Here is a 15,873-nt window from a genome sequence, read left to right as displayed (position 1 = left end):
GTCCCCTATCTGATCAAATAAAAGTGTTAAGTATTTTGAAATTTTCTTTTTACACAGGATATAGTAGCTGGCAGAGCAAAAGGTTTACTTGCCATAGATTCTGTTTGTTTAGCCAATGGATTCAATGGGGGGGGGGATTTTACCGTCCCACCCGCCACGGGAATTGTAGCGGGTGGACACAGACCATGCAAAGGGCTGTTGACCTTGGGCGGGATTCTCCGACCTTGGGACGAGCGCAGCCAGAAAATCCCGCCCTATGTGTTAGTCTTGCTGAAAATGTACCAACACAGTTTTTACCCTACCTCTTCATTCAAAATTAAGTCCTTACAACAACTTCAGTTGTCCATCAAGCATAGCCTAGAAAATAATGACAGTGAAATTTGAAAAAGATATTTGCAATGATGGGGAGGTACAATTCATCTGTTTCAGTCTGGATTTCTAGGTGATGACAAAGGTACCCTGCTCCTTCAGTGCTTTCCAAATCAATTGCTATGGCATAAAGCTCAATTTCCAGCTCCGTCGCCAACCCTGCTGCCACCTGCAGGAAAGAAAGAGTTTAGCTGATAGGAATCAGGTCTTTGGAACATTTCTTTCACCAATGCAACAGCAGATCTGTTCTGCCAAGCGTGAGATTAATGAATACAGAGTGAAACAGACTGTAAATCTGTTTAAACATATCAAGCAATGTTTCCTTTACTGAAATAAAATAAGTTACTTTTTCATATTTGTAAACCAAAATTAATAAGACTCAGCAAACAATCTATTGATCAACAAACCTCAGTGTAAAGAAATTTCTCTCAACAAGTCTTCTGACTGAATAATTATTTTAAAATGATGTCTGCTCATCACTGATTCCCCAAATAGAGGAACTAGCCTTTCCCAATCCACGATCAAAACACTTTATAATGTTTCTCTGTTCTTGTGGAAATCTCCCATGTCTGATATCATTCAGGTTAATGTGTACTGTACACAGTATTCTAATTGTGGTCTAACCAATGTTTCATATACATTTCTATTTCTTTATTCTTGTATTGTATATCCTTTGTCATAAAACTCAAAATCCTATTGATTCTTGTTTACGGCTCCAGCTACCTGCATTTGTACTTTCAGGGAATTAGATGTCTGAACCCCTCAGTCGTCCTGTTCATTAAAACCTTTAGAGTTTCCTTCACTATTTGTCAAAAGTGCAACTTATGCTGCCAACAAATTGCAAGATTGTTTTCCCTACACCCAGCCTGAATTCATTGATTCAGAGAAGAAAAGTGGAGTCCTGTTGTACACCATTTCAAATTTTCTCCACCCTTGAAATACTATAATCCTTCCTGTCTGCTTGTTAACTGACTTTCTACCTGTGCTGCTGCATTTTGTATTATACCATATGCTTGAATTTTTCTACCATGCTTTTTAGTTCTGGAAATCTACAATCACTACATTCAGTTATATCAAAATCAAGCATGATTTACTTTAGACAAATGTGCTGGAATACCCTTCGTCAACCCATGCATTTCTAAATTCTTGCTAGTTTTAACTTGAAGGCATCAAGGCATTCATTCCTGGAGGTTGGAGAAGGTGGAGTAGGTGATTTTTGCTCGGGGCATGTGAAACTTGCTTATGCTGAATTTCTTGGTCCTATATTGGGTACAGGTCTGTCTCTCCCCTTCTGCTCATCCCCGTGTGGGTTATGGAAATGAGGGGAAGGAGAGGTATGGGAGGTGGTGGTGGGGGGCGGGGGGGGGGGGGAGGAGGTGAAGACAGACATGCATTCTTTTCACCTTATAGGAATTGATTTATTTTGTATTTTATGTACCTCACATTTTCAGCAAAGCAACAGAATTCTCACTATCCTGGGAATTCTTTGCTGCGATTTTGCACCTGCTTTTGCTGCAGCGTAAAGGGGATTTTCACAGTAACTTCATCGCCGTGTTAATGTAAGCCTACTTGTGACACTAATAAATAAACTTTAAACAGCGATGTGGGCGCAAAATATCACGATAATCGGAAAATGAGAATCTCGGCGGTCAGATCTCATTTTTCAATTCTCGCCACCGGTGACGTAACGAGGTTCCTGGGAACATAATTTAAATAAATTACAATCTAATTAAAGGCCTTCCCCGTTGTATCATTCCCCTACATTGGGATCTTGCTCCTTGTCGGATGATATCACGTTGGCAAGGTTTACAACATGTTTTTAAAAATGGAAACCAGGAAGAGGGAACCTGCCAGGGGCGTACTGGTATGCATAGATCCCGGGGGGAGAGAGTAATGTCCAGGCAGTACCCTGGCACTGCCCCCTAGCATCCTGCCCTAGCACCCTGCATTGCCCCTGAGTGCCAGGTGCCAGTGCCGAGGGACTTCATTGGGGAGGGGGTGGAGGGGGATTTCCCTTTATCCGTGGAACATATTCCCTCTGTGCATGTGGTGCATGTGTGTGTGTGTGTGTGTGTGTGTAGTGGGGTTCTTTATTTTTCTATTCGAGATAAGAGCCCTCGATCTCAGGGTTCTGAGTGTTGGAGTCTTTTTCCAACCCCATCCTGCCAGCATCACTGCATGGACCATGACAGCAGACTTTAGCGTTGGATTATCTGGAGAGAAAAGCCGACTGTGTGGCTGGTGAGCTGCATGCCGATTTTCTCACCCAGCCAACACTCTTTTGTCCTCATGCCGAAAGGCTACAAGGAGTTCCTCCCAAGTTTCCTGTGGAAGTTTTACCCTTGACATCATTGAAAGCCCTCAGCGTGATGTACCCATTGGAAGAATGCAAAGTGGTTCCAGACCATTTGTAGATTCAGCTACTCATTTCTGGAGGATACAATTACCGCACTATGGCTTCCGTAGAGTCAAAAGAAAATATTTTTTTTGAGTAAGGTGTGCCTTGTGGAGACCTCAGATGCAGCAGCGTGGTGGTGCTTTGCTTTAAGAAGAGTGGGTTGGGCTGCACTTGGATCGCCAATGCAGCATTGACAGACACACTCAGAATTTTCAGGACCAAAGTGTTCACCATTAATTGACATTAAGACTAACTGGTCTACAATTACCTGGATGACCTTTCTTTCCCTTACACAATATTGAGTACTGCAAACACCCATGGCAATGTTTGCATCAATAAGAGCAATTGAAAAATTATGGCCTGAGGCCCCACCTATCTCCTCTCTTACCTTTTTCAAAAGCCTAGAATGGTAGACTTATGACATAAACACATGAATTCTGCTTTTTTAAAAAAAAAATCTGTAATTAGCTTTATCAAATTAATTTGATCGTGTCTTCTTTACTACATCTATGTTCTCACTTTGAAAACTGCTTTTTAAAATCAATGTAAAATATGTGTTTAAATACTTCCATCATATATTTATCCTCCATATTTAGGCTCCCATTTTCATTCCTGAAATGGCTGCATTTCTCTTTAGATATTATGAGGGACTGACTATGATCTCACACTGTATATTTTTATAAGATATGTACAGATATCCTCATGGTTATTGCTAAATTTTAAAAACTGAACAAAGATCCTTAATATGACTGAACCTGCATGAACCCAGAAGCCACTTTGCAGTTTCTGGAATCTCACACCTCATTGGGTGGGATTTTACAGCCTTGCTTGTCCCAAAACTGTGAAATCCTGCCCGAGGTCAACAGACCTTTCCATTCTCCGCCCCTCTCCCTCTCCGATTCCCGTGGCAGGCAGGGTGGTAAAATTCTGGCCATTATCTCCAAGGAGGTACTAATGATCATGTGGGCACTGCGCAGCCCAACTTCAAAGGGAGCTACAGCTGCTGCATCTGATAATCCAGGCTTGCAGTGAAGATGGAACAATTTACTTGGACAATGGCCTCTCAAACGTTCCTTTTAACCCTGAAGACCAACACAAATTCCAGACCTTGGATACATATCCATCGTTAAAGATGGTGGCGAGGTGGGAATCATGTGATATAAGTTTCTAGCTTGTGGAATAAATCACATTGCCTTGCTGTACTCAAAACTGAAAGCCATCTTCCCAGCTGTGTTTTGCATGTCATTAATGTGCCCAGCACGACTGTTTCCAGCCTCCTGAACGTTTCCCCCCTCATCGGCAAGACATGGACCTCACCAATGGGGACCAGATGTAATGGCCACACTGGGGGGATCGGAGGCCATTGAAGCCCCCGGATGACTGGGAGCATGGCCGGGCAGTGCCCACTGGGCACTATAACTGTGCCGGGGCAGTGCCAACGGGGTGGGACCTGAGTTGGGATGGGGCAATGACTGGGGGATGAAAGAGAGGAGCATCGCAGGAGGTGGTGGCATGGCATGGGGTTGGGGAAGGGAGCTCTGCAAGGGGGGAGCTCTGCAGAGGGGTGGGGGTGGAACTCTGTAGATGCGGGGGATGATCGATGGCGGAGGGGAACTCTGCAGAGGTGGTGATTGGCGGGGCAACTCTGCAGACGGGGGAGGCAGGGATGATCAGCAGTGGGTAGGAACTCTGCAGATGGGGGGGGGGCGGTGATCGGCATGGAGGGACTGGCACAGGAAGCAATCAGCAGGGGTTGAGGAGGGACCAGCACAGGAAGCGATTGGGGGTGGGTGGCATGTCCATGGGGGGGAAGCATGTCCATGCATGTCCATGGGGGGAGAGGGTGGTGACAGGAGAACTCCCAGATCGGGGCACCTGCACAATGGCACCCCAAGTGCTCTCAGCCGACTTCAATGGTGAGTTTAGGCTCTGCTCCCTCCCATTTTCAAGAATCGCACCTGGGCTCTTTTTTTTGCACTGAGTGCCGTAAGATTGGGACTTGCACATCCCCAAGAAAACCACGCCATTCTCTCCCATTCTTTTGCTTGTTCGGCGTTTAAAATTATTTTTGTAAGATCACACCCTCGGTCTTTAAATTACCAATGAAATAGACAGGGTGGATTTGGAGAGAATGCTCCCTCTTGTGGGGGAATCCAAAACTCGGGACCACAAATACAATTGGAAAATAAGGAGAAAAGTCTTCACTTAGGGTGGTTGGAAGTGGTTGAGACAAAGTTTTCAAAAGGAAGCTAGAGGGGCACATGAGAAAAGAGAGTAGAAAGATACGCTGAAAGGTTGAGATTAGGTAGATGGAATGGCAGGAGATTCATGTAGAATATAAACACTAGCACAGACTAGTTGGGCCTGTTTCTGTGCTGTATCTTTTCCTTGTAATTTGATGTTAAATTATATGGAACAAGGTAAATCTCAAAAGATATTTTGAAGTACTTTGTAAGGAATTACAGGAAGACAGGTTCAAACTCAAAAGTGATAAATTGATGACTGATACCAGGAAGTGTTTCTTCACAGGTTATTCATACATGGAATGGGCTTGTAACAAAATTGAGTCACAGAGGCAAAATCTCCAGATGTAAATCAATCAAGATGTAATTGGATGTTGCAATGGGACTTGGGCAGGGAAAAGGAGGACATTACAGTGTTGCTTCACTGTAATGATCTAGTGAATTAACCAGCTGTATTTAAACAATTCCAACTGAAAGTAAATTAATTGTTTTTAAAAAATGTTAAACAATGATTACTGTACTAAAATATTTCAGTTTAAATGGAGTGATTACTTACAGGTCCTGGTTTATAACACACTCTGAGTCCAGTGCTGGGTGGAGGCTGCTTCACTCGAAATCTAAACAAAAGTGATAATTCGTACTGAAATGGGGAACAATATTTTAGCAAATAGGGAGAATACTTTTCTGAGGTTTTAAGATTTATACTCAGTTCAATGTTCCCAACCACTCCTCTGTGTAGATCTTGCTTCCCTCTGAACTGAATTGTGCATCACTGTCCAATATTTAGTTTATCAAAAAGAAAGGCCAAAAGGTTAAACAGACAACTGCTGGTCACTGTGCTCTGGCTGACTGGAATGATTTGTGGTGTCTTTGGCAGATAGGCAAGTATGCGTTCCATCAGAGGGTTAAATTGTAAACCAAAGTGACAAACACAACTTGTACTTATACAGCACCTTTAATGTAATAAAACATCCCAAGGAACTTTGCAGAAGTATTCTCAGCAAAGTTTAGCACCAAGCCACATCAGATGATATTAGGGCAAATGCAACAAGCTTGTGTAGATTTTAGTGAGAGTCTTATCATAGAATAGAATCATAGAATGACCACAGCGCTTAAGGAAGCTATTTGGTTCATTGTGTCTGCTCTCTAAGAGCAAATTACCTAGTCCCACGCCATGCATTTTTCCCATAGCCCTGCAATCCTTTCTTCAGATCAATATCCAATTCAAATCACCTCTCATTTTTCTAAACTGAAGAATATAATTCCACATTGGAGAACCCTCTAATCTCAGAAATCAATCTAAAGTCACAAGGGCTGAAGAAAGGTAGAAAGGCAGAATTTCAGAGACTAAGGCCAAAGCAACTGAAGCCATTGCCACCAATAGTGGAGCAATGAACACAAGAGATGCTCAAGAATCCAAAATTTGATAAGTACAGATATCTGGGAGGATGTGGGGCAGGCAGAGATTACAGCAACTGAGCAGATAAGCTGAGGTGGGGCAGTGTTAGTCAATATTACTAAAGTAGAAATAAACAGACTTTGTGGTGGCCAGAATTTGTGCTTGGAAGCTCACCTTGAGATCAAATATGAGCCCAAAGTTGCGAGTAGTCTGGTTCAACCTTAAGAGATTTTCCAGATAGAGGGAGATGGAGGAGGTAGCTACAGAACAGAATTTGTTGTGGGGACTGAAAACAATGGCTTCAGTTTTCCCCACAATTAATCAGAGGAAATTTCTGCTCATCCAGTACTAGATGATCGGTCTGATAATTTAGCAATGGTAGAGAAGTTAAGAGAGGTGTTGGTGAGGTAGAGCTGGGTGTTGTCAATGCACACATGAAAACTGATACTGTGTTTTTTGGTGACGTTGTCAAGATTTAACTGAGAAATGGGAGGGGACCAAGGACAGATTCTTAAGGGACACCAAAGGCAATGCTTCTGATTCACTAAGAGAAGCCATAGAAGGTGATACTCTGGCTATGATTAGATGGATAAGAATGGAACCAGATGAGTGCAGTTCCACCCAACTGGATGACAATGGAGAGATGTTGGGAGTGAACTATAGTCAACTGTAGATGTGTCAAGAAGGACAAGACGTATAAGTTACCTTTATCGCAGTCGCATAGGATTTTTTTCAGTCGTGGGTAACCTGAATGAAGGGATTCAAACATGGAGTTTTGGGAAAGATGGGCATGGATTTGGGAGGCAAACAAGTGTTCAATAACTTGAGAGGAAAGGCACTAGAATGTTATGCCTGGCACTGATCTCCTGCACTAGGACAGCTAAATACTCGGTGGGCACTTAGCCCACCTGACTCACCCACCCGCCTTCCATGACCTCCTGGTGCTGATGCCATTATTGGACAACAGATAAGTTACTAGCCTTAAGTCATACAGACCCTCAGCCTTCCCCACAACTCCTGGCAGCCATCAAGGAGCTTAAACTTCCCCTGCTGGGTCCTCATTGGACCCAGTACCTGATGCATTTCAATCCCGTTCAGCGTGAGCCCAACCGGCAAATGCGGTACATGCTGGGCTGGCCTTTATTGGCCACCCAGTGCCATATCCCATTAACAACAAAGTCTTGAGCAGGAGTGGGTTTCTCATTTGCTTCTACCTGCACTGACTTCGGGCACACCCCAAAGGTAAAATTCAGGCCATGGTTTTGATTTGAGCCCAAGCCTACTGCTGCACTTGAGTTACACACGAGTAACTAACAATGGTTTCCCTCTATCATGTGTAAGTGGCAGTTTTACTTGGTGCCTCTTTCAAAAACACAAGTGAAATTAGGATTACAGGCAGGAAATCCACTTCCTACCATTCATGGCAGAATGCAACGTATAATGTCGACAACTTACATTGATATCATACCTTTAACATGGATGAACATCCCAAGGCATTCCCTAGAAGCATAGACAGAAATGCATGCTGATCGAATGAAGGAAATATTAGGAGGAACTAAAAGCTTGATCAAAGAGGTGGCTTTAAGGAAGGTCAAAGGCAGTCAGGGCAGTGGAGGAGCTGTGGGATTTAGGAAGGAGAATCCAGTATACACCTAGGTATCTGAAGGCTTTGAAAACAGCCATTTAGTGGGGTTAAAATCAGCTTCTTCTTTAGCAGTAAGATCAATGTAGATCTGGTACTGTCCTATTTATTTACTGTTCCTTGGCATTGGCTGTTCACTGTTAATCATACACAAAATAATTAAAGTTAGATGGTAACTTAGGGGGAGATGGTGGCATAGTGGTAATGTCACTGGACAAGTAATCTAGAGGCCCAGACTAATCCTCTGGGGACTTGGGTTCAAATTTAAATTCAATGAATAAATTGTTGTTAGAAAAGCCAACTGGTTAACTGATGGCTTTTAGGGAAGGCAATTACTAAACTTTACCTGGTCTGGCTTACATGTGATTCCAGATCCACAGCAACATAGTTGACCCTTAACTGTTCTCTGCAACTCAGTTCAAGGGCAACAAATGCTGGCATTGTCAGCATCACTCACATCCCATGAAGGAATAAAGAAAAAAATATATAGTTCCTGAGTTCTCGTAGTGAATAAATCTATTATACTGTCCTTTGAGTTCGGCAACATCCAAATAGCTTAAGTTAATGCTGGTTTAACTTTAGCCTTTAACTAGCCCATAGAGTTCCATGCATGTGCTTAACAGCCCTTCCATCTCGAGGTGATGACGTTTCCAATGCAAGAGTGGCAGTTTCCAGTTAAAAAGAGAAAAGGAAAGACATTTTACACCTGACTGAATTTGATAAGTGAACATAAGATACAGAATAAAATACCTGCAGGTGTCTATTCCGACATTCTTCAGTAAGACGTTGTAGCTATAAGTGAAACCCTCTTGGAGGACACCAAAATTCACTTTTGCTGGAAACAACTCAAAGCCTCGTGTTGGTTTTGTGAATATACCACCTGCTATGGGACCAGCAATGGATACTGTATTGACTTTTCTTCTGACTTGCTCTTCAATAATGGCAAACTGGAAAAAACAAACATAAAATTTTTAGGGGCAGTTTTTAGATCATTTGTTCAGCAGAAATAATCAGTTGGGTGGACAGTTAACATTGGCGGATGACTTAACAAATGACAATTCTCCTGGATTCAGAAATTGTCAATTTTAATCTGCTCTCTTGAATGGTATCCAACTGAAACCAGTGGGGTCCTTCTTTAAAACTATAATTTCGGATCCAGTGATGTCACTTGGCTCTAATTGCAATTGTTACTGTGGCCTGAGAAGGGAGGACATTGAAGGGAAGCCAGGTAAAGACAGAGGGAATGAAGATCAATGACCAAAAGAAGCCATTTAATCTCCGTTTTTAAAATCTTTTTTATGTGGGGTTATGTGGGCTGGACATATTCCAGGAGAAGTCCCATAATCTCCTATCTCTATCTGCCCAGCCCCCCCCCCCCCCCCCCCCCCCAGCCTCCAGCTATTGGTCAGTCAGCCATCATGATCGCAGCAAAGCCTGGAGCTGTCCCACTACTCCCCAGGTCCAGGTACTCACTAACTTTCAGGCTGAGCCCACTTCTGCCTCACACTCTGCCCAGGAACAGGCGACCTTTTGGAGAGAAATAACAACAAGTGCAGCAGATCCCACGTGCACTTCTTCTGTCTGCGGCCTGTGAGGAGACTCGAAACAATTCCCGGCTCTACAGAGTGTGGCAGCCTCTACCTGGCTCCCGGGGTCACCATCTCTACCTCAAGCAGAATCAGTATTCTGCAAACATCCAGCGACCATCAGCCCCTCAGAATAAGTTCTGGCTACCTGTCAAACACATCTATCCATATCCATTAACATTTTGTATTCTCAATCGCCTAGATTGCTTTCAATGGTCACCGAGGATAGATGCCGACACCCAGCCAATCTGGGAGGGTTGGAAACTCTGGAGAAAAAACAGGTGTCCTCCAGGACACCACAAGGAATGTGTAAGTTACCCCAGTCCCTGGTGTCTCATCCTTTCTTTCCAAGAGACTCTCTGGGAAGTCTGCCCACAACTAGGGGACCCTTGAGGCTGGTCCCTGCCACTCAGGAGGAAGGATTAGCTGCAGGTTCACAATGGAGGAAGGCAAGAGGGGTGGGCTGAGTGGGGTGTTGGAGCAGGGTTAGTGACTGGGGGACAGGTGGGGTTTACCCAGTTCAAGGGAAGTCCAAGGAGCTCTCCTGCCCCACACAAAAACCTAAAAATAAATTCTAGACTTACTTTACGAGGCCTCTTCTAGCTCTGGATCTGACTACTGGCAGGCTTGCCTGAACGGAGGTGCCAACACTACATGTGACCCTTTGTTGAGGCCTCTGGTCATATTGCAGATTGCATCCTGATGAAACCATCAGAACTGATCTGTATATGAAAAGCAGGAGCCTTCCTTCTTTTTGCTTGTCTGCTTACAAACAGGTTAATATGGAGTACACTGTGAAGGAAGCAAGATCAGAGGAGCAAGAAAACAGTTATTTAAACTGATACCATCCTTTTATACCAGACAAGACAATTAAAATCTGGGCCAATCTTTCAACCAATATAGATCTCTTTGTCAGTATGGAATAAAGCGGTAAAGAGATTACATTTAAGGTTCATCATCAAAGTCTGTGGAAAATTTTATTTCATGATACTGGAGTATTCAGCTTGGGTATTCATTGTGTGCAGTTCTGGTTACCTCACTATAAGAAGGATGTGATTGCACTAGATGGGGTACAGAGGAGATTCACCAGGATGCTCCCAAGGCATTTCACAGAGGCAATTATCAAACAAAATGGAAACCAAGCCACATGAGGACAGATTAGGATAGGTGACCAAAACCTTTGTCATTGAAGTAGGTTTTAAGAAGCATATTAAAAGGATGAGAGGGGATTTAGGGAAGTTTAGACAAATAATTTCTAAGCTTTAGACCTAGGCAGCTTGAAGTACAGCCACTGTTTTGTATTCAAAGGCAGCAAAGGCAGTGAGAGTCTTTATTGAAATGATCTTTAAAATGGCAGCTTACAGAGATTGCCTCATGACAGAGGTCACCTGATTACACCATGCTAGATAGAATTTGTATTACTGTTGCATTTCAGAACTCAAACATCCCTCTCTTCATAATGAATAAAAGACACAAACATCCCTCTCTTCCTACAAATAAAAGACAAATTTGCATGCATGATCACATGTAACTGAGTTCCCCAAGCTACTCACTACAGATAAAGCTCGGCACAACATCGTGGGCCGAAGGGCCTGTTCTGTGCTGTACTGTTCTATGTTCTATACACCTATTGTTCTCATGCATTAACAATTGCTTGTTTGAACAGTCAGTCTCTGCACCTGTATTGCATCGATAGTCATTAAACCGTGCAGCCTGTTTAATGGTATCCCTTCTTCCTGACTAGCCAATTTCTCCGAAGGGACAGTTTCACTTATTCATCATATGTGGCTACGGTTGCATTGGTATACTTGGTCATTCACTCCCACTGCATACAATCGAGGTGACAATTTCTCTATGCATTTCACAAGTTTCCATGTGGGATGATACTTGTTGAGAACACTAAAGGTTTGTATCCTGGCTGGCTCTCCAATGTTCACCTCTGGCAATGGCTTAGTTGTCTTGTCAAAATGAAATTTGGCTTTCTGTCATTTCACCTTGATTTATTTTCTATTCACCTGTTAAAACTTCTGGTTTCAGTTGCTTTTTTTTCATTTGAAAGGGTAGTTTGTGTTCAGCAAGACATGACTCTTTGGACTGGACTACTTTCCATGTCATCGGTCGGGGTGTTACTCCACTTGAAGATAGCCTTGTCTACATATGTGTTTAATTTTCTCAACTTCTTGATGATTCCTTTGGTGATTTCCACTGCCACTCCAGCCTTTCTATTGGAATAATGTGGCAATGATGTGTCATGTTCAATTTCTCAATCCTTTGCAAATCGGCTGAATTCTTCACTTGTGAAGTGAGAGCTAGTGTTACTCATCACAATGTCTGGAATACCGTATTAGCTGAAGTGTGCTTTCAGGCATTCCACTATTTCTCCTGTCATTGTCAAGGGCGACATGGTGGCACAATGGTTAGCGCTGCTGCCTCACAGTGCCAGCGATCCGGGTTCAATTCTGGCCTCGGGTGATTGTCTGTGTGGAGTTTGCACATTCTCCCTATGTCTGCTTGGCGCTTTGGTTTCCTCCCACAGTCCAAAGATGTGCTGGTTAGGTTGATTGGTCATGGTAAATTGTCCCTTAGTGTCAGGGGGACCAGCAGGGCAAATTCGTGGGGTTAGGGCGATAGGGCCTGGGTGGATTGTGGTCGGTGCTGACTTGATGGGTTGAATGGCCTCCTTCTGCATTGTAGTGATTCTACGATTCTATGAAGTCAGTTTAACTCACAGTAGTCCACATAGTAGTTGACAGTGATAAGAATATCAGTTAGAGAAGAGGTCTACTCCTAGTTTGAATGTTGTGTTTTTGGATGATGTTACTGAAAGACAGCATGCAGATTATAAGTAGGAAGTGGTCAAGGATGGATTCTTGAGAATTCCAGACATAACAATGTGGAGGAGGAAGATAAGCCACTGAAGGTGATTTGCTGGCTATGATAAGAAAGGAACCAGACAACAACCAGCTCACTGAGCTAGACAATGAAACAGAAACATTGGAGGATGATTTGGAGGCAGAAGTAGGCAGTCTTAGTGATGGTGAGGATATGCGGTCAGATGGTGTGGCCATCCAAGTCAAAGGCTGCAGAGAGGTTAAGAAAGATAGCTTAACACATTCACAGTTACATAAGAGACCATTTGTGATTTCCATGAGGACTGTTTCAGTGCTATGGCAGGATGGAAACCTGATTGGGATGTTTTAAATGAGATGCCATTAAAAGCGGAATGCTGCAGATGCTGTAAATCTGAAATCGAAACAGAAAATGTTGGAAATACTCAGTGGGTCAGGTAGGATCTGTGGAGAGAGGAACAATGTTAATGTTTCAGGTCGAATATCTTTTAGCAGAATTGGGAAAAGTTAGAAATGTAATAGGTTTTGAACAAGTGCTGGGTGGGAAAAGAGACAAAAGGAAGTTCTGATGAAAAGTCATCGACCTGAAAAATTAACTCTGTTTCTCTCTCCACAGGTGCTGCTTTTTTATGACGTGATAAGGATGTAATTTAATTAACTCTGTTAGTGTTAGCTCTTACCCTCTGGTTAGGTAGTACACCTGGCTTTGAGCTCAAAATGGCTGTTGGGAGCTTGACTTTCTCCTTTCTTGGCTGGTTGGCAGCGTCAATTATCAGGCTTTTGTTGAATATAATGTTATTTCCATCACCTGGTAGTTCTTCAGGTCTGTATTCCACCACTCCATTTCCTTGTTGAAGTGAAAAAAATACATAATACAATTAGAGACTTGAAAATTGTTTAATATTCTTTCTTTTGTGGCAAGAAGTGCACTGAAATCAAATATACTGTATAATGTGCATTTGAAATTTAAACAAACCCACCTGCTTAAAATAATCTTTATATATTTGAAGAAACAAGACTATCCTTCAGAGAAAATCATAAAAATGGGTTGTGTAGCACCCATAGCTTTGGGGACGTGTGATGATAGTGTACAATTGCTACGGACAGATATATTATTTTTATTTGTTTAAGCGGTCTATTTTAAAGTTTATTTTTTTTCTACAGGTAGTCGGTATGTCTGGGGGAGGAATGTAGCTCAGATGCTGCGAAAGCAAGATAATTACTCATTTTATCCATGTAATGCTTACTTAGCAGAAAGCTACTGGATTTTAGTTTGCAAAAAGAAAATATCTCCTGGGGTTTTTGATTAAAGAAATGGAAAGTGGATTTAGATTGACAGGGTCTATCTAAATAGACCCTAATGGGAGGAGCTAGGTATCCAGCAGAGAGAAAATAGCTTTTGAGGTTTGTTTAAAGGTAGGTCTCTCTACAAAATCTCTCTGAAAGCTTCAAGGCTGTTTATACCCCTTATAGTTTATTTATAGTTGCTAACTGTATTTAAAGTGTTTTTTGAGTCTCTAAGAAGAATGTTGCTTATTTGGAACTGAAACAGTGATAAGTTAGAAATCAGAGTTGTTTCTTTTCATGTTTAAAATTGTTGAATTGGGAGCAGATAGCCATTGTTATCAATGCCATGCCACACTGTCCCTCATACCTTGCACAGACCCCCTTCCATATTGTCCCTCCTGTCTTCATCAGTCCCCTGCTTCTCATTTAGCCTCACCTCACACTCCACCCTCTATTGAACTTCAGACCTTTGTTGCAGAGGCTGCATGAGCCCTGCAGCACAGTCCTGTCTAGATAGACACTAGTCTGTGACATCAGGGGCAAGGAGGCCCTGCACTCCACAACCCCAGGTGCTGTATTGATCTGACTCAGTGACACAGGAGGGTCCATGGGTTCAGCAACATGGTGCTGCCCATGAGAACCAGCTTGGCATGGAGATGGGGGGCAGGAACCAGTCAGCCCTGGCAGAGTGGTATATAGCTCATCACTATGGTAGAAAGCCTTGTTGCATTCACCTTGAAGTCTCTTATAAACTGTGGACTACCTTATGCACACCACTCTTTTGTAGGGTTTTGGACCAATGTTATTTCAGCTGGTGTAATGCAAGATCGGAAGGCCTGACAGGCTGCCTGTGGGCAGCTGTTTTAATGAGCATTCATGAGGTGCAAATGAATGCAAATGGAATTCATGCCACTAGTCAGTGGGAAGACTGATCTGTCATTAAAATGGCATTGGGAGAATTGCAACGTGATTTATGCCAGTGGGTTTCCAACTTTTTGGCTCCTGTTAGATTCTTCCCTCCCACCCACCAGAAAACCACAGGACATGACAATTCCACCTTAAGCCCAATTGCTTATTAGAATATCTGTAATTCTCATGTGATTTATTACAAAGTTGTCTCCTTCATTTCTTAGCAGTTCTAACCAGATTATCCTCATCTATAAAAACATTTTCCATCACCCCTTTTTTGCCAATTTGCCCACATCTTCCCTCATAACATTTCTAATTTAATTTTTGCAAGTTTTCAGTTTTCTTTATTCTGGTATTCATTTATTCCTGTCGGGAGACATGTTTAATATTTGAATTCAGTCCAATTACCTTATTCATCTCAGAAACTTAAGTCTATGATATACTCCCTTTTCTCCATTTTGGAATATGTTTGACTTGTAGTCCTTTCAACTATTTTCCAATGATGATCCACTGTCCTGATTGACAATTTTGCTTTCCATTTAATCTGACATGATCTCTTTCAGCAGATTTTGCTTCCCAATTCCTTGCACTCAAATGTTGTTTTCCTCCTTTCCTAGTTATACACTAAACACAATTATATTGTGTTCACTGCTTCCCAAACATTCCCCATAGCAGTTGTAAACACATGGCCAAACAGTTTCCTTTCTGAACACAAGGTTAATCACACCATAGTCAATTTTTAGAATTTACAATCTCTACAATTATAACTATTGTTAATAAACTCCTCGACAGTTTGCCTCTGAATTTCATCAAGTTCCATTGTTTGATGGTGTCTCATATGCTCCCAGTATGCCCAATTCCTTAGTTTAATCCAAAAGAATAGTTTGGACATTTCTTTATTTCATTTCTTACAGTTTGGTTCAATGATACTGTCTTAGAAATTGCTGCTTAAATAAAGATATAGCTATGCACTAATGTGCTCATTTTAGTGGAAAATGCCTTACATTCACCCACAAAATGCAGGCAAACAAATGTACTTTGTTCGTGTGTATTTACTTAACATAAAGTTATCATAATTAAATAACCAAGTGAAGCACTCACAATGATCAAAAACACTTGCCCATCTTACATTTCATTTTAACTTTTTAGCAACAAACACACACAAAGGAATTGAAGTTCATGTGCATTAAC

General features: G+C 42.3%; 1 protein-coding gene across 1 annotated transcript in view; it reads right to left on the bottom strand.

The window, feature by feature from the left end:
- spag17 (sperm associated antigen 17) overlaps positions 1-15,873 on the bottom strand; it is a 170,399-nt gene that overhangs the window by 12,343 nt on the left and 142,183 nt on the right. Inside the window, exons 52-55 of the mRNA XM_078231884.1 lie at positions 13,167-13,333; positions 8,802-8,998; positions 5,567-5,627; positions 394-538 (exon numbers count right to left, since the gene is read on the bottom strand). Coding sequence (XP_078088010.1) covers positions 394-538; positions 5,567-5,627; positions 8,802-8,998; positions 13,167-13,333 — 570 coding nt within the window. The remainder of the gene's footprint in view (positions 1-393; positions 539-5,566; positions 5,628-8,801; positions 8,999-13,166; positions 13,334-15,873) is intronic.

The sequence above is a fragment of the Mustelus asterias genome, chromosome 17, assembly GCF_964213995.1.
Source record: "Mustelus asterias chromosome 17, sMusAst1.hap1.1, whole genome shotgun sequence".
In the NCBI taxonomy this organism is placed as follows: Eukaryota; Metazoa; Chordata; class Chondrichthyes; order Carcharhiniformes; family Triakidae; genus Mustelus; species Mustelus asterias.
Note: the sequence above shows the minus strand (reverse complement) of the source record. Positions and strands in the feature narration are given on the sequence as shown.